Below are 18,768 nucleotides of genomic sequence, written 5' to 3'. Positions count from 1 at the left end.
GTACCTAAAGTTGGCGAATCTACTACCGTTGCAGGCAAAGCGTTCCATTCCCTTACTACTCTCTGAGTAAAGAAACTACCTCTGACATCTGTCCTATATCTTTCACCCCTCAATTTAAAGCTATGCCCCCTCGTGCTCGCTGTCACCATCCTAGGAAAAAGGCTCTCCCTATCCACCCTATCTAATTATTTTATATGTTTCAATTAAGTCACCTCTCAACCTTCTTCTCACTAATGAAAACAGCCTCAAGTCCCTCAGCCTTTCCTCGTAAGACCTTCCCTCCATGCCAGGCAACATCCTAGTAAATCTCCTTTGCACCCTTTCCAAAGCTTCCACATCCTTCTTATAATGTGGTGACCAGAACTGTACATAATACTCCAAGTGCGGCCGTACCAGAGTTTTGTACAGCTTCACCATAACCTCTTGGATCCGGAACTCGATCCCTCTATTAATAAAAGCTAAAACACTGTATGCCTTCTTAACAGCCCTGTCAACCTAGGTGGCAACTTTCAAGGAACTGTGTACATGGACACCGAGATCTCTCTGCTCATCTACACTACTAAGAATCTTACCATTAGCCCTGTACTTTGCCTTCCGGTTACTCCTACCAAAGTGCATCACCTCACACTTGTCTGCATTAAACTCCATTTGCCACCTCTCAGCCCAGCTCTGCAGCTTATCTATGTCTCTCTGCAACCTACAGCATCCTTCGTCACTATCCACAACTCCACCGACCTTAGTGTCATCTGCAAATTTACTAACCCATCCTTCTACGCCCTCATCCAGGTCATTTATAAAAATGACGACCAGCAGTGGACCCAACACCGACCCTTGCGGTACACCACTAGTAACTGGTCTCCAGGATGAACATTTCCCATCAACTACCACCCTCTGTCTTCTTTCAGCAAGCCAATTTCTGATCCAATCTGCTATATCTCCCACAATCCCATTCCTCCGCATTTTGTACAATAGCCTATTATGGGGAACCTTATCGAATGTCTTGCTGAAATCCATATACACCACATCAACCGATTTACTCTCATCTACCTGTTTGGTCACCTTCTCAAAGAACTCAATAAGGTTTGTGAGGCACGACCTTCCCTTCACAAAACCATGCTGACTATCCCTAATCAATTTATTCTTTTCTAAATGATTATAAATCCTATCCCTTATAACCTTTTCCAACACTTTACCAACAACTGAGGTAAGGATGATATCAAAGCCGGGGGATAATGCTGCAAATTATATCTTGGAAGGAAACTTTAGTCAAGAGCACAAACAGTGAGGTATTTTTCTGAAAAGAAATCAAGCAAGGGATACTTAAATTCAAAACTGTAAAAAGTTTTAAGAAAATAAATCAAGAAAAACAATATCCTTTGGTGCATTCACAAATACTGGACAACAATTTAAAATAGTCATATAAAAATTGATATCAGAGATTAGGATTTTACTTTAATGCAGGAAATTAAAACATCAGGAGATGCCCTAACTGAAACACCATCAGTAACACAATCTGTGATGCCTTATGAAAACAAGTGGACAAATATTTAAAAATGAAATCAATGTAGAAGAGGTGTGGGAATGGGGCTCAGTGGTTAGCCCTGTGAGAAGACTAGCATAGATACAAAGAGAGGCTGGAAAGCAAGTCATGAAGAAGACATGAGATGGTTACAAAAACATATTGATAGGTTAATTGAATAGGCAACATGCAACAAAAGGGAAATGTGAAAATCTCCATATTGGCAGGGAGAATAAAAAAGAAGCATATTATCTAAATGGTGATGGATTGCAGAACTCTGAGACTCAGAGGGATCTGGTTGCCCTTGTGCAAGAATTACAAATGGTTTCTGCAAGTATAGCAAATAATTTAGAAAACTAGTAGAACATTATCATTTATCATGAGGGGAATTGAATACAAAAGTGGGGAAGTTATCCTGTTGTTATACAAGGCACTGGTGGGATCACAGTGCAGTACTGGGCACTGTACTGGTCAGCTTCCCAAAGAAGGATGCATTGGAAGCAGTGCACAGAACGGTCACTGGACTAATATCTGGAATGAACTGATAGCATTTTGAGGAAAGATTGGACGAGCTGGGTTTGTATCCTCTGGAGTTTGGAACAGTAAGAACCACTTGATTCAGACATGTGAAATCCTGAGGGGTCTTGACAGGGCAAATATGGGGAGGATGATCATTCCTGTGGGATAATCTAGAACCAGTAGTCCTGCTTAAAAATCAAGTGTCACCCATTTAAAATAGAGATGAGGTGAAATTTTTATCATAATGTCATGAGTATTTGGAACTTACTTGCTGAAAAAATAGTGGAAGTTTGATATTTGAACATTTTTAAGGCAGAGGTAGATAGATTCCAAGCAAGAAGTAGGAAGGTTATCAGGACTAGATGGCTATGTGGATTTATAGTCACAATCAGATCAACCATGATCTTATTGAATGGTCTACTCCTGATCCTGATCCATATGATCATTAGGATATTTGTACAATGAGCTCAGTAACCTGCTATATGCCATTTTATATCAGGGCTCGTTTTCACCCCATTTTGTGGTGGGAAAGAAGTTACAATTCAGTAACAACAGATTTCAGAACTGAACATCCCAGTCTTTGTGACGTCCAGGCCACTTATATCATGATTGCGGCCCATAAATGGTGAATTGAGTGACTAAGGGAGTACAACAGGTGGCTCAAAATAAGGTTAAATATTTGAACTGATCTTTTTGGGTACTGCATTGTCACAGATGCACAACTGCTCGTATATAATCACATAATACACTACATAACAGAGGTACTGCTCAGTCCTTCAAGAACACATCCCTTCCAAGTCACATTCCCAGATCACACAAGGAGGGTGTTGCTCCATCACCGTAGGTTTACCTGTGTTCTGAGTTATGACTTCCATTTAAATCTTTTAGACAATGATTTGGTCATAAACATTCATTCATGCATGCCTAATATAATGAGCATAATGCAGTTGTACAAACCTGTTCCTCACAGTTGTCATGGAAACCTGGATCTATCCCATTTCAAATTAAAAATACCTTTTCTAGTTCTCCCTAGAGCAAGATACTCACAATCTGTAAAGAAAACTTAGTTTCCATTTCCTTTTTGGTTTGAAGGCCCATATGCAAAACAAATACACAAATTTGGACAGAAGGAAGGGAAGGTAGAAGAAATTTACGCAGTACCATCAGTGAATTTGGGAAGTTTGAAAAGCTGAATAAACTATAACAAAATCAACGACAGCTATTTTCTAGCATCTTTAACATGATAAACATTCCACCATGCCTCACAGCATTGTAAGACAAAATTTAACATCAACCCACGTAAAGAGATATGAGGACATTTGACAAACATTTTGTCCCAGAGGTGATTCTTAAACAACAGAGCTCCAAAGTTTCAGATGTTGCAAAACTTGATCCCTTTCTGCAGATTCTTTCTCTTCTTCATTGGAGGAATAGGCTGACTAGTACACATATTGCAAAGTCTCTTAGTTACTGTTTGAAAGCAACAACATACAACAATTGCTCAGTGAAAATAGCTGATCTTCAGACTTCAGGAGGAAGCACAACATCTGCTCTTCCATGGGTTTTGATGCTTTTCCCACTGTGTCATCCATACACTCACTATCTGTTTGGCTGCTCAGGAACCAATCAAATGGATACCATTAGGCCAATGACATTTGGCCTCTGCAACTAACCACAATTGCACAAATCAATCAGCTACCCTTTCAGGGCCAAATCTCACTGTATACACTCACACTCTAAAATGCCACGTTTTATTATCTCACCACACCTCCAACTACTTGAACAAAGTGGCAGTGTAAACACAACTCACAATGTGTTCCAGTAACCTGTTTTCAAAAGTACAGCAATTCCTTCCACAGGCTTTCGTTTTAAAGCAATCCTTTTCCCATTTCAATTCACAATCACACATAAAGTAAAATAAAAAGACACAGTGTTTACAGCACTAGCCGAGTAGTGCTGTACTCTCACTCTAGCTAGCACCTGAGTTCCAAAACCCAGAACTCAAGTTTTAACAACTGGAACCATTTCCCATACGTATTATCATTTGGCCACATGAAGAATGTATAACTCCAGAAAAGGCACATTTTCAGACTATTTACTTTAAATTGAAAATGAGAAGACAGAAAGAATTAGAAGTCAGCAATCAGTTCCTAAAATCTAGCTCTGTGTTGGACTTATGTCTTGGGATCCTTTTCTCACGTACTAATCTATGCCATGCTGGCTGACTATCTTGGAGTCTTCCTCTTGCCAATAGATAGTATTGACAACCAATTGTGGCACGCATTCACCCGTTCCTCTCGGTGCTAATGACTGCCTGTCTCAGGGACCTTCAGTCATCTACTTCTTTAGGCATTATTGCCTGTCTTGGGGTTTACTTCACACCTGCTCCTGTTGCTGAGATTAAAAAGTTTCTTTAGCATTTATTGATGAACTTGCTATTTTTTGAACTTTCTTTGATTAAATGGAAAACTTTTCACTGTATTTAACTTCATTTAATCCCTTGTACAAACCAGCATTCATATTAATAGTCCCTCTTTAAAAACCATTTAAGTCTTTACGGCTATGAATCAAACTTCTTGATCAAATTTCTAGTTGGTCATATTTGAATCAATCATATGGTATCTTATTGTGGAGCAAGGAAATGGCAACAGTTCTTCCAAATTATTGGCTAGGTCACGCAGTGTCGCTGATCTTCGACAAAACCCAGGAAAGATAATTCTCACATTGGCCCCCCGACTTTGTTAATGAGAGGCTGTGAAACCAATCTTACTGTACAATCATCATAGCCCTCAGGTTTTGGAAGCAGTAGACTGAAATAGCAAGCACTTTTATTTTAAACTGTGTTGACAGTTTATTTTCCCCCAAATTTTTTTTATGCACATGATTTAAGTACCTTGAAAGTTTAAAGTTTCCTTCCCAGATCCCTCAGCAGGACTCGTAGAACTCAATGTTGCATTGGGATCTAACATCCTGGAACATGAATTATAAAAACACTTTTTTTTAAATGAAGGAACAGCAAATGATTAGAAAGGCAAATGAAATTATAGCACTTATCACAAAAAAAATGAAATATAAAAGGAAAATGGTTTTTACTACAGATCTACAGAGTGTTTTTGAGTCCACATCTGGAATATACTTTTTTTGGACTTCCTTGAAAAAAAGATATAATTGCACCAGGAGTAATTCAGAGTTCTCTCAACTCATTTTTTGGAATGAAGGGCTTACCTAAAGAAGAAAGACAGAACTAGTTGTGCCTATACCAATTTTATTTTACAGTAAATCCTGGTCTTATTGAAACATCATAGAGGCAATAGTGTAATGGTATTGGTACTAGACTAGTAACCTACAGGCCCAGGGTAATTGTCTAGGGACCGCTGGTTCAAATCCCCCCATAGCTGCTGATGTAATTGGATTCTAACATTCTTTGCTGGGCCCATTACTGATGGAGTCTACATGGTTGCTTCAGGCCTTAAATAGCTACAGCCAGGCTGGTTTTCTGAAAGAAGAATTACAGGGCATGTCATTTAATAGGATACAGTTTGGGAGGTGGAGAGTGTATGAGTTTCCCCAGTATCATTGCTACACATGCTAAGTATATAGCTTTAGTGAAAGAGGCTCTGTCTGTAAAAGAACATTACAAGTGTCATTTGTAAGACATGTTTTTATTGCCCAATCTAATTTCCCCTAAAATTCTTGCAAGATCCTTTCAAATTGGATTTGACTCAAACACACAGCTGTGGATCTAGCATTGCATATGGACCTGTCGATTTCTATCGTAAAAGGACAGGAGTGAACCTGTTGAGCTTTTACAACAATGCAGTTACATCACAGATACTGCTTGTTTATTCCAGATTTATTTATTAACCAAATGTAAATTCCCCAGAGGTCACAGTGAAATTTGGACCCATATTTCTAGATCATTAATCCAGAACTCTGATTTGCAAGCTCAGTGCAGAGGCATAATCAAAATGCCATTAATGCAATATGCCATTCATACAATAATCATAACCCATTCTCTTAAGGGACGCAGAGTTAATACCAGGCAACAGTAAGTCCATTACACATTGCTTACTCTGATACTAAAAAAATTCTCTTATTACAATGAAATGCGCCTCTGAAAAGAAACCTGATCCAGCTTAAGCAACAATTTAACCATTAATCACTTCTTCCAATCTTATCATCTCAATATAAATAATCATGGCCTGAATGTCCCAAGCAGTGACAATGCTGTAGCTCTAGCTGCTATCCACAGAGATTTTCCTGACCTAAATTACAGCCCAGGATCTTCCTACCACAGCTGTTAAAAGCATCCACATTGCAGCACCTTCCCTCAAACTCCAGCAACTGGAATCTAGGTGACTCAGGACACACCCCATGCACCACAAATTGGTTTTTTCTAGTTGTATTCAAAGTCCAGTCTTTTGATGAATATTAGTAAATGGATGAGTGGATGGATGAGTAGCTGAGTGGGTGGGTGGGTGGATGAGTTGAGTAGCTGGATGAGAAGGTCATTGGGTGAGTGGATAATTAGGTTGGTAGGTAACCAGGTGCTCAGGCAGTAATAGGTCAGGTCAGGCCAGGTCAAGTCAAGTCAAGGAGTTGGTCAGGTTAGGTTGAGGGGTAATCAGGTGTTCTGGGGTCTGGGGGTGCTGGGCTGGATAGGTGTGTTGTTGGTGTTGATAGTCAGTTCAAGTTTGGGATAATTTGGTAGTTGGGGAAGGGGATATGGCCAGAGGAATCAGGTTAGTTTGAAGGGTAATCACATAGCTGGGGGCTGTCTGTTTGGGTCACGGGGTTAGATGAGTGGTCAATGTTGGCCAGTGAGATTTTTGATAAGTCAAAAACATGTTTGGGTTGTGAGGGTAGACCAGCTTTTACAATTGGTAACTATCCAGATAAGTACAAGCAATCAGTCCCAAGTCTCTTGAACTGTCTCAGAGTCTGGGTAGATCATGGGTAGCAATAGTGTTGTCCATCAGAAGTTTAAATATTCTGAGCAACTCCCACACTGGTCTGGAATTCCCGTTGGAAGTAGGAATTTTTGAAATGAACAACGAGCTGATGGTTTTGCGTAAGTACGAGATTAGAATGCATGCGCACTTTGAAAGACCAGTGGGAAGATGGAAATACTTGAGTTTGGATGTGACAAAACTATGAGGAATGGTTTGTTATTAACAAGATGTAGAGCTGAATGAACACAGCAGGCCAAGCAGCATCAGAGGAGCAGGAAGGCTGATGTTTCGGGCCTAGACCCTTCTTCAGAAGTGGGGGAGGGGAAGGGAGTTCTGAAATAAATAGGGAGGGGGCGCAGATATAAGATGGATAGAGGAGCATATAGGTGGAGAGGAGACAGACAGGTCAAAGAGGCGGGGATGGAGCCAGTAAAAGTGAGTGTAGGTGGGGAGTTAGGGAGGAGATAGGTCAGTCCAGGGAGGACCGACAGGTTAAAGGGGCGGGATGAAGTTCGTTGGTGGGAGATGGGGTGGGTCTTGTGAAGCTGCCACCCGAAGGTTGCAGGAACAGCATCTCATATTCCGTTTGGGAACCCTGCAGCCCAATGGTATCAATGTAGACTTCACAAGCTTCACAATCTCCCCTCCCCCACTGCATCCCAAAACCAGCCCAGCTTGTCCCTGCCTCCCTAACCTGTCCTTCCTCCCACCTATCCCCTCCTCCCACCCCAAACCGCACACCCATCTCCTACCTACCAACCTCAACCTGCCCCCTTGACCTGTCCATCCTCCCTGGACTGACCTATCCCCTCCCTACCTCCGCACCTACACTCACCTTTACTGATTCCATCCCCGCCTCTTTAACCAGTCTGTCTCCTCTCCACGTATCTTCTCCTCTATCCATCTTCTATCCGCCTCCCCCTCTCTCCCTATTTATATCAGAACCCCCTTCCTCTCTCCCATTTCTGAAGAAGGGACAAGGCCCGAAACATCAGCTCTCCTGCTCCCCTGATGCTGCTGGGCCTGCTGTGTTCAACCAGCTCTACACCTTGATATCTCACAATCTCCAGCATCGGCAGTTCCTACTATCTTAGGAATGGTTTGTTGGTAGGGGACTGAAGTAAAGGCAGAGATTGGTGATGATACACAGCTTGAATAAGGTACCTAGGTTGACCAGGTGGTAGATTTGAAGCTCAATTCAGGATCAAGCAGGATATCGAGATATACACTGTAGAATTTGGAGTGCATCGGATGGGAATGGGATTTAAAGTGAATCACAGAGAATGTTCATTGCCAAATACTAACATATTCAACCGTTGAATTTGACAGAGTACTTAGGTATAGCAAGAAGAGACAATATATTATGATCATAGCCAAAAGGATAACATTTGTGATGTTGGCCAGGATTGTCTAAGTGCTATGGCATTATGGAAACTAAGGCATAGGAATTAAATAGGAAATGGGAAATATTTTGAAATAACATTATTTTCTTGTTGAAGACTTTCATTTAGAGTTCTATTGGATCTCCATTATTTATGTTATCAAAATTACATAAATTATTGCAAAGAAACATTCCATTGAAGTAGTAAGGACTGCTGATGCTGGAGTGAGAGATAACACAGTGTGGAGCTGGAGGAACACAGATGGCCAGGCGGCATCAGAGGAGCAGAAAAGCTGACGTTTTGGATCAGGACCCTTCTTCAGGAATGGACATTTCTGAAGAAGGGTCCCAACCCAAAACGTCAGCTTTCCTGCTCCTCTGATGCTGCCTGGCCTGCTGTGCTCTTCCAGCTCCACACCGTGTTATCTACAGCATTGAAGTTATGTCTTCCAGGCACTGAAGTTATAATTCTTTTGACAGTGGTTCAAACCTGACTAAAAGAAGTGGATGATTTGAGAAAATGCATACAAATAAAGCAAACAAATTTCCAAAGAAATATTGTAATTCTACAAAGCTAGACTTTGATTTATCTTATCAGGACTCCGTTTGTTGAATATTGATCAGATTGTGAAAAGGGACAAAAACTAGAAATTATCTGTGCAGGGTCATTAACTGTTAAACATTAATCTGCATTCAATGTCTCAGTAGCATTTTTCCTCTCTGCCTATACACCAACAAGTTGACTTCTGGTAAATATACTTTTTTTAGCATATTATTAAGGTTGTCATTGCTGGCAAACAACAAGCAGCCCAGGTCTAACCATTTTATCTGTCAGTATGGCACGGGCTTTGGTTCTGGTTTATACTTGTGTGATCTGGCATGCAATTCTACTATTAACAGTAAGTAGGATAAATCCATTCCTTTTAACCTATTCACACAATGAAGTAAAATTTAAAATGATTGTATGTCATGGTCATGCTTAACATTATATTCAGAAGGAGTGTGATATAATTTTACTTTTATTCAGAGAAGTCGATTCAAAAGTACATGATGGGCTTAACTGAATATATTTTCCAACATTTCCTAAAGTTTTGCTGCTCATTTTGTACAAATTATAGAGTGCCATTTGCTTCTGCTACTGTTTTCTAATTCACTCTTTTTCTGTACAGAAATCCACAGATTGGTATTACGGTGGTAAGTAAGAAATTATTTTTATCTGTGAAAGGATTAAAATTGTGAAACAAAGGTTGTAAATGATAGTGTGACATTCACATATGAAGATATAGCACTTATCAGAGTTCAGCTGAATATATACATGCATTAAACAGAGTGCAGATGCAAAATTACATGAGAACATTTTGTATGATGAAGTATTCAAGTAGCAGTATTTGCATATTATAATGAAAAAGATAATAAGGTTCAGCTGATTACACTTAGTCAAAGCAATTTGTTAATGCTGTTTGCAATTTTGACTTTATTTGTTCTGATTTGTCATTTTAATTATTTGCATCTTTGTAGAATACTCTTTGTTTCTTTTCTCACTCTGTCTCAATTAAATGGGCTTATTCAGCAAGTTGAGAAGAAGAGCACATTGTTATAAGGTTGAGCCACAAAGTCCAAAATGGGCACTTAGCGCAGATCTACCATTTAACATGTAAGGGAATCAGATATAATGTCAGATACGTGAGAAAGGTTTGATCATTTCGTGCTTTGATCAGTATCATTCATCTACTGTGTTTGAAAAATGAGTTCTGCTGTTTGCTTTTAATCAACTGAAGATGCTTTTTAGTTAATGGTCTTGCTCCAAGTGAAAGTGGTAATTCAGTTAAGGATTGTGTTGTGCTGTCACAATGTGGGAATGTACTGATGACTATTTTTGTTATATCTGTAAAAAGAATGGCTTCATCAAGATAAATTTGTGAGACATTTGTCTTGCTGTGAATATGAGTAACTGTCAAAGATAGGACTGCTACAGTTCAGGTTAATTTTGCCCGGTGATCACACAGAGCACACAGACCACACAGAGTAACTCACTTCATAAAATGACCGCTAAATTCCTATTTATAAATTAATCTCGAGGGAGTATTTTCTCTATTCTAATGTGTATATGTATTGTATATGCATCTACAAAAGGTAGGTGTATGACTCGCTACACCAGCTGATATAGGAATTTCTTACTGCAGAAATCTCCAGAATCAATATAAATTTTAGCAGTTCCTGCTTAGGAGTACAGTAAGAAGTCATGGCACAAGAGACCCTTGTCTTTTGAACTGTCCTTTCAATAACAACTCTATTTAATGAGTTGGCCTCATTGTAATGCCTTCCTACTGATGAGACTGTTAGGAGTTATGAACCCTGAAGGTAAAGGTTATATCTGGTCTCCTGGTATCCACTGGTATCCTGGTATCTCAGCACCTTTCCTGAATAATGCCAGGAGAATTGAGACTAAAGCATGTGACAAGTTTTGAAAATTGGGTCTTGACATGCTGCATTGTGTCGCCTAGTCACAGACAATTTAAACATTGTGGGATAGGAATTATTTTCTATTCAAAAAGTTCACTGTTGGGATATGCTTTGCAATATGGTTGATGCCTATTGAGTCTTGATTTTTTTGGAAATGTAGTAATATAATTTAAACCAAATTTCTTTGTCATATTGCTGCCTCAGATCATCACAAACTTAATGTATCTTTAGCTTTCCAAAAGATAGCACTGGTGATCAATCCTATTTGAATTCAGATTGTAACCTGAGGGACGTAGCAACTTGGAAGGGACAAAAGGCACAGAGGCAAGACCTGCCATAATTTAAACAGCCTTTAGCAGAATTGGCCAGTTATTTGATGGACTTCATGCCACAGCACCGAAGGTAGCAAAGCTCTTCCTTAGTTAATGACTGTGGGTAAAGTAAGAGTCATTCAGTCCCTCTTAGCATCTCCTCCATTAAAAAGCACAATCTTCACAAGGCAAGCTATGTTGCTCTGGAGCATCAATCCCACTCCTCAGTGACATGGACATATCTTGTAAAGGAAAATTTGCAGGGCTGTAGAGAAAGGATTGGATGATGGAACATCAAAGAACCTGCACAGGCTCATTATGTTACCTGTTTCCAGGTAACCAAAGTTTCTTAACATATGTCCCTTGTCTTAATCTACATTTTGGCATTAGGGGCTGAATCAGTCCATATTTTGATAAAGTGTCATTTTCATTGAGTTTTATGAAGAGTTTCTCTCTGGGACTCCTAGAAGATTTTCGCACTCTATTGTTCGAAACTGACCTCACTAACTACCTACCACATCCCTGTGGTGTGCCTCTCATCCAATGCCAGCCTGATTCTCCTATTACTGTAGCCAGAGCTATTTGCAACTGCCAGTTGTCCCAGGACCCCTGGCATTACCACCATTGTGCCCCAAGCCAGGTTCTGTCAGTCTAAAGCTGCCCTGCACATTCATGACATTTACCACTGACATGGCATACAAGGGGAAATTGGTGCTCCACTTTACAGATAGGGTCCCGGATGTCCTGCCGGACAGGATCCTGCAGAAAAGGGGACATCCTCCTCCCACAGGACCAGCAGAGGAGGCCATAACACTAGACCCAGCCATCCTGATCTGAGGTTGGCACCCGGTTCAGTTCAGTCTCAGCTGTCTGCAGTTCTTCACACTCGCTCAGTCTCTGCTACTGCATCTACATCCCACCAAGGTTCATGTTCTACAACTCTCCTTATTACCTGCAACATCTTCCCTCACATGCTCCCATTTCCCAACACCCCATACCTCTCGCCCTGCATGCTATCTGTGCTGCCTACTTATTTTCACTAGGGATATCACCAACCTCCCTCCACTTGCACTAGCTGTAAAAACTGTGCTATCCACTTCCATCTCACTCAATCCCTCCCTCACTCTCATTGCAGGATCAAACAGTGCACAATAGAGCACAGAAGGCCAAGACAAGTGGGAGGAGAGGGTGACGCCTGACGTTCAGCTGCTCACCTCTAACATAACCCTAACCAACTTTCAAATGGTTGAATATCTGTTTCCAAGCTCCTTGATTGATGTTGGAGGCTGACTTTGACTTACTGTGCTGGGAAGCCCCTGACTGGACGGTGTTTCTCTGGGCTTGATTGAGAACTACTCCCCTTAGATGTGGAAACATGGCCATTTTTTGGAAGCATGTGCAATATGGTCACCACATAAGCTGACGGTACACAGTGGAGGTGAGACTGGTGTCATACTGCAACATGTTCTTCACCTTGACTGACCAATGCTGTCAAACATGACAAACTGCTTGTCTTTATTTCTGCTCTAGTCTGCAATGTGATAGAACACTACTGTAAGCCTTTAAGCTCTGCCTCAAATGGCAAAGATACAAGGCAGGCAAAGCAGAGTGAGTATACAGCCTTGAGAAGCAGCCTGCTTCAATCCATAAGCTGGGTACCCTTCCCTGTGCACAGTGTATCTCTGCATTAGCATTCCAATAAAAGGTATTAGTGTGCCCCAAAATACAACACTATACTGTAGAATCTTACTGTAAGCGAATAGGCAATGTGCTTAAATGATGTCGAAAAGTTAGCATATGTTGGATGCCAGCATCCATAGATGTTATGTGCATGCAGCTATTACCCTGGATGTGTCACCTGAGACACTGGTGCTGGTTGTCCCAAGAGCAGTGTGCCAGTGGTAGGATGGCAACCTGTGTATACATGAGGTGAGATTAGGTGGTAATGTAGGTGATAATGGGCAATAATCCCCATTAATATATCTCTCCTCAAATCTCTTCTCAACATTGGTTAAAATCAGCCTAGTAACCAGTGAATTGCATGGCACACTAGGATTGTGAGAATAGTTATCACCAGGGATGTTTATCAAGGCTTTAACGTTATGGAGGGCTTCACAAAACAGCATCACATCTCATACATAGTCTCCCGGACTAGAGTGTAGAATTATGAGACACAGCACAACTCGTGATTGCCCATATGTTGTATATGCCAACAAAAAGGCTGGAGGAATTTCTTCACTCAAAGTACTTCCTGAGGATGAGAGCAATATTTTTAATGATGCTTCTCCATTCTTCAGTTTTCTGTTTCTCCGTCATCTTTTTATTTCACTCCCTAATTTCTCACTCTCCACTCTGAGTGTCTCAGCAGTTCAGATGTCACTTTGTCCATCTTAATACCATTTTCTAGAGAAAATTTTAATATCTCTTCATTCAGGTACAAATTAAAATGCTAATGCTTTAAGACATAATGGGGCAAAATAGAACTGAACAGCATCAGAATTTCAAATAATGATTAGTTTTCTACAGGTCAAGCATACAACTTTGACAAGATGCTGTGCTGTCATTTTCAAGAAATCTTCCTCTAGCTGAGTCCTTTCTTTTCACTGAATAGAGCCGAACTCAGTTTGATAGCATTAAGGCTGCTCCCTGCAATACATCCCCATCACCCCATTCTCTCCACATTGCCCCTCAGTGGTCCACCATCCCAAAGCAATGGGACATTCAGTGCTTACAGGCAACATCCTCACACCCTCCTTCCTGTAAAGACTCTATTCCATCTGCCCAATTCTTCTGTCTCCATCACATTTGTTTTGCAAACTTCGACAAGGGAGCCTCTGGAATATTCACTTTCTTCCTCAACAGATGATTCCCCAGCATTGTTGCTGACAAGGTGCTTAGCTGGATCCGGCCCACCTCCCGCAGTTCAGCCTTTACCCCTTCTTTTCCTTCCCACACCAGTAATAAAGGCCCCTTTGTCCTTACCTACCACCCCACTTGCATTCACATCGACACATTCATGAGTTATCATTTCCACCACCTCTAGCGAGATGTCGCCACCAGGCATATATTCCCCTGAAGAAGGGTCCAGACCTGAAACATCAGCTTTCCAACTCCTCTGATGCTGCTCGGCCTGCTGTGTTCCTCCAGCTCTACACCTTGTTATCTCTATTCATCTCTCCTCCCTTGCCAGTCTTCCACAGTGACCATTCCCTCTGGGACCCTCTGGTCCACTTTTCCTTCATCCCCAACACACCCCCACAGCCACATGGCACCTTCCGCTGCAATCGCAGAGGGTGCAACACCTGTCCATATACGTCCTCTCTCCTCAGTATCCAAGGGCCCAACCATACCTTTCAGGTGAAGCAGCACTTTGACTACACTTCACGCACTTTAGGCTACATAATGAATGACTGCTTCCCAGAACATTTGTGTTCTGTCCGCAAAAAAGACCCTGAGCTTCCAGTTAGTTGCCTGCCACTTCAACACATCACCAAGTTCCCTGGCCAACATCTCCATCTCAGGCTTTCTGCAGTGTTCCAGCGAAGCTCAGTGTAAGCTGGTGAAACATTTTCCACTTGGGGGACCCTGCAGCCCTCTGGACTTAATATTGAGCTCAATAACTTTAGGGCTTGAGCTCTTCCATGTCCTTACCTCGCATACCAGGCCTTGTTATAACATGGAGCATAGTATGGAGCTGGAGGAACACAGCAGGCTGGAGAGCAGACAGGTGGACATCTATTGGCCTGGCCATGATTCGTTCATTTTGTAACAATTCTCAGTTCTAGTCGCAGTTAATTCAACACAAAAAAATCAAAGGCTATCTGCCATAAAACAAATTTATCCACTCATGACATTGTTCATTACACTTAAACCCACATATATAGGCAGAGTAGACATCCAATGAGAGCCATACAATCACAAAAAAAATTATCGAGTACAATTTTGCCATTTGTTACCCACGTTCCCTCTGCCCAGACTGCTTTAGAGGTGTCTTGCCGTATTCCAGTTAGTAGGTATCAAAATTTGTAGTAGTGCGGTGCATAGTACACAATCTGCTCAACATGAGGGAGCACTCGCTTATCAACTGTGTATTATGAACATTGAAGAACAGGAACACAACAAAGTGGATGAAGTAGAAGAGAAATGTGAATGCAGGAATAGAAAAATCACAAGAAAGGACAGCAGCTTTGCACAGCATGCAGTCTCTTCTTCTCCCAACCTGGATCTTGTTTCAGCAATCTTAGTAATCAGCTGAAGATCAGAGCAACGCACTGTTGTCAGACCCTGGAAATTCCTTTCAATATTAGTGTCCACAGCTATGATGGCTGCAGCTTGAGAAAGCGTAGCAACAATCTGAGTGTCCAGCCTTCAGTCAGACTTTTACAGCTTGTGCTTCAATGGAGCCTGAGGCATTGACCATCAAACATTTCACCCTGATGGAGTTGACCAATCATTCCGTAATGAGAGCGATGATGGCCAAACACTATGCACTTTCCTGTCCCAAGTCAATGCTGAGTTCTCTATGATTCCTGATATTGGAGGCAGGTTTTCTGACAGTGCATCATCCATGTGGATGAATACGCCCTTCTTCTGGAGACCTATGTAAGTCCTCATCAAAGCCTTCTAATAAAGATCCTGTGTGTGTGACTTGAACCTCCCGTTCTAATTTTTCTCTGCCCTGACTTGTGCAGACTTCTGCTCAATATCTCACAATGTGCAGCACCTCCTCTATCCCTGCCAGTGAAATGTGTGTGGTGTCAATATCTGAATGGTCAAGTGCAGTGTAGGATTTCATAAATACCTCTTGGCTTCCTCTTCTTTCTCTAAGCAGTTTGCAGTTCATGGGCATCTGAAATGAGCAGGGATAGGGTGTGGCTATTAGAGAAGGGAGAGGAGAAAAGTTATTGCACCTGCGTAATGACATCAGCAGTTTCTACATCAGAAGAGATTGAAGGATGACGGAGAGACCACAGCCTCAGAATTGTTTCTTCCCATGATGACCAGGAGTCTATCCTCCAAGTGTCACAAAACATACTGCCATACTTATCTTTCATCAGTTCATTGCTTATTCCCCCGTATGATGCATCATCTTCTCCTGCAAAGAGGCTAGGCTGCCAGCATACATCATACTGTACGTTTGCCTGATATTTATTATACATGGCTGTATTAGCTGCCAGAATAAGTAAGTGGTGTATTATTCGTTGCAAGGCTTGTCTCCATGCTCTGTGAGCAATAATCAGGTAGAACACATGAATATTAGGATATAGTCTTGACTGATAATGGTTGTTGATAGGTGAGTGATGTAGTTGTAATGAGTTGATTAACAATTGAGGCTATTGAAATTGAAATAATTCACCTTAACAACCTGTGTGAAATCATTAAACTTCATCCTGTGCTGCTTTTGGGTTCCATTCATAATATTCATAATATCTACTTTCACCACCACTTGTTCCCACTGCCTCCTAAGCATGTGTCTGGAGGATTCCCTCTCCCTCTCCAGGTACAGAATATTGTTTCTTCTTTCCACTTCTTCTAGCAAGACTTCCAGTGCATTGTATGAATACAGTGGTGATCATGCTCTCACATGTTCAGCCATTGCTCAAGGTATCACATCCCAATTCAGTCATGAAAATTAAATTTCCATCACTTACTGCAGCTAATGCATAAATTCTTTAAGAGGTGCAGTCTGCTTCTAAGCAGCACTAGATACTCCTGTACCAGACCAAAGAATGGATGTGGAGATGTTTCCTCAAGTAGAAGAGGTTAGGATTCGAGGGCATAGTGTCAGAGTGAAGGGACAACACTTTAAAACTGAGAGGAAGAGAAATTTCGTCAGCCAGATTATGGTGAATCTGTGGAGCTCATTGTCTCAGATAGCACTGGAGGCCAAGTCAGCGAGAGTCTTTAAGGCAGAGATAGTTCTTGATTAGATAGGGGATTAAGCATTACAGGCCAAAGGCAGGAGAATGGGATTGACAAATATATCAGCCATGATCGAATGGTGGAGCAGATTCAATGGGCCGAATAACCTAATTCTGCTGCTGTATCTTATGGTTGTATGGTCTAAACCCCGTTGCCAGTTACCCAGAGGAATAAATGAACTTAAAACTAGTAATATTTGGAAATGGACATATTGGTCATACCTGAGCACAGTGTTTAAGTATACCAGATCAATGTGTGTCATTCACAAGCTTAAATGCTCTTACCTTTGTTTGAAAAGTGCAGGGATAATACAGAAATCACTTACAAGTACAAGCAACACCAATTTTCTATACCACCTGAAATGCTTGAGGAAGAACTGGACATCCTTTCAGAAGTACCATCACTCATAAGCCATATGTCAGAGGAACTTGACGAAATAACAATCATTACGGAAGCAACACTGAGTAAAGTGATGGGGCTGTGGACTGTCAAGAGTCCAAGGCCAAATTTGATTTAGACTCTTAAAAGAGGTCACCAATGAGGGAGTTGTGTGCATCTGTGTTAAGTTTGCAATATTCATTAGATTCTTGTCAAACAAGGAGGTAGTCAGAAAACAAGAAAATATTGGCCATACAGCCATGGAGTAGATGTTACAATGGATCATTAAGCAGATTATTGCTGTGCGCTCATTAACGCCCAATGTAATTGGATGAGTCAAAATGGTTTAATGAAAGGGAAGTTATGTTCAACCAACTTACTGGCATTTTTTGAAGGATAGCATGTGAACAAAAGTGAGTATGAATGATACTTGAATTTCTAGAAGGTATTAACAATGTGCCACCTAAAAGGTAGTTGCACAAAGTAGGAATCTATGGTAGAGTGTACCTATCAGCATGGATATAAGATTGGCTGGCCTGCAGAAAATAGGTTTGCCATAAATAGACCTTTTTCTAACTAGCAGCACGTGATGATTAGGGCTCAGATTTTTTACAATTTATATCAATGATTTAGATGAGGTGAATGAAGTCATGGTAGCCAAATTTGCAACTGACACAGAGATAGGTGGGAAATTGTGTTGTGAAACCGGCATATGGAAGGTGCAGGCAGACAGAGGCGAGTTCAGCAAGTTGGTATATGAAGAGTGATGTGGGAAATGAGAAGTTCACTTTGGCAGGAAGCATAAAAATCGGGGGATTACTTAATTGGACAATGACTGCAGAATTTTAAGGCGCAGAGGGATCTAGGTGTTCTAGAGCATGAGGCACAAAAATGTTAGAGTGCAGGTACAGCAAATAATTAAGAAGGCAAGTGGATTGTTATCCTTTATTACAAGAGGAATTAAACATAAGGGCAAGGATGTTACACCTTAGTTATCAGGGCATTTGTTAGCCACATCTTGAAAACCATAATGTGGTTTTGGTCACTTCTTTAAAAAAGTCACTTCAGATGATGTTTACTAAATTAATAACTGAAATGAGCAACGTTTTCTAAAAAAGAAAGCTTGGGCAAACTAGGCTTGTTTCCACGAGAGTTTATAAGAATAATGAGTGACTTGGTTGAAGTTTGTAAGATGTGAAAAAGTTTTGAAAAGCTGAACATGGAATACAGTGTATTAGCCAGAACCAGGGGCCTGTAGTTTAAAAACTAGAGGTTTCTCCTTTAGGACAAAGTTAAGGATTTCTTTTTTTCTTAAGACAGTTA

At 41.0% G+C, this 18,768-nt stretch overlaps 1 protein-coding gene across 2 annotated transcripts in view; it reads left to right on the top strand.

Moving 5' to 3' along the window:
• Window positions 1-9,127: 9,127 nt before the first annotated feature.
• LOC125462041 (hyaluronan-binding protein 2-like) overlaps window positions 9,128-18,768 on the top strand; it is a 45,207-nt gene continuing 35,566 nt past the window's right edge. Inside the window, exons 1-2 of one of the 2 annotated variants that reach the window (XM_059653044.1) lie at window positions 9,128-9,270; window positions 9,541-9,565. In XM_059653044.1, coding sequence (XP_059509027.1) covers window positions 9,208-9,270; window positions 9,541-9,565 — 88 coding nt within the window. In that variant the 5' untranslated portion in view covers window positions 9,128-9,207. The remainder of the gene's footprint in view (window positions 9,271-9,540; window positions 9,566-18,768) is intronic. The other variant, XM_048551520.2, reaches the window with a different exon arrangement.

The sequence above is a fragment of the Stegostoma tigrinum genome, chromosome 20 (genome assembly GCF_030684315.1).
Source record: "Stegostoma tigrinum isolate sSteTig4 chromosome 20, sSteTig4.hap1, whole genome shotgun sequence".
NCBI classification, from domain to species: Eukaryota; Metazoa; Chordata; class Chondrichthyes; order Orectolobiformes; family Stegostomatidae; genus Stegostoma; species Stegostoma tigrinum.
The sequence above is the reverse complement of the archived record's forward strand: the minus strand, read 5'-3'. Positions and strand labels throughout refer to the sequence as shown.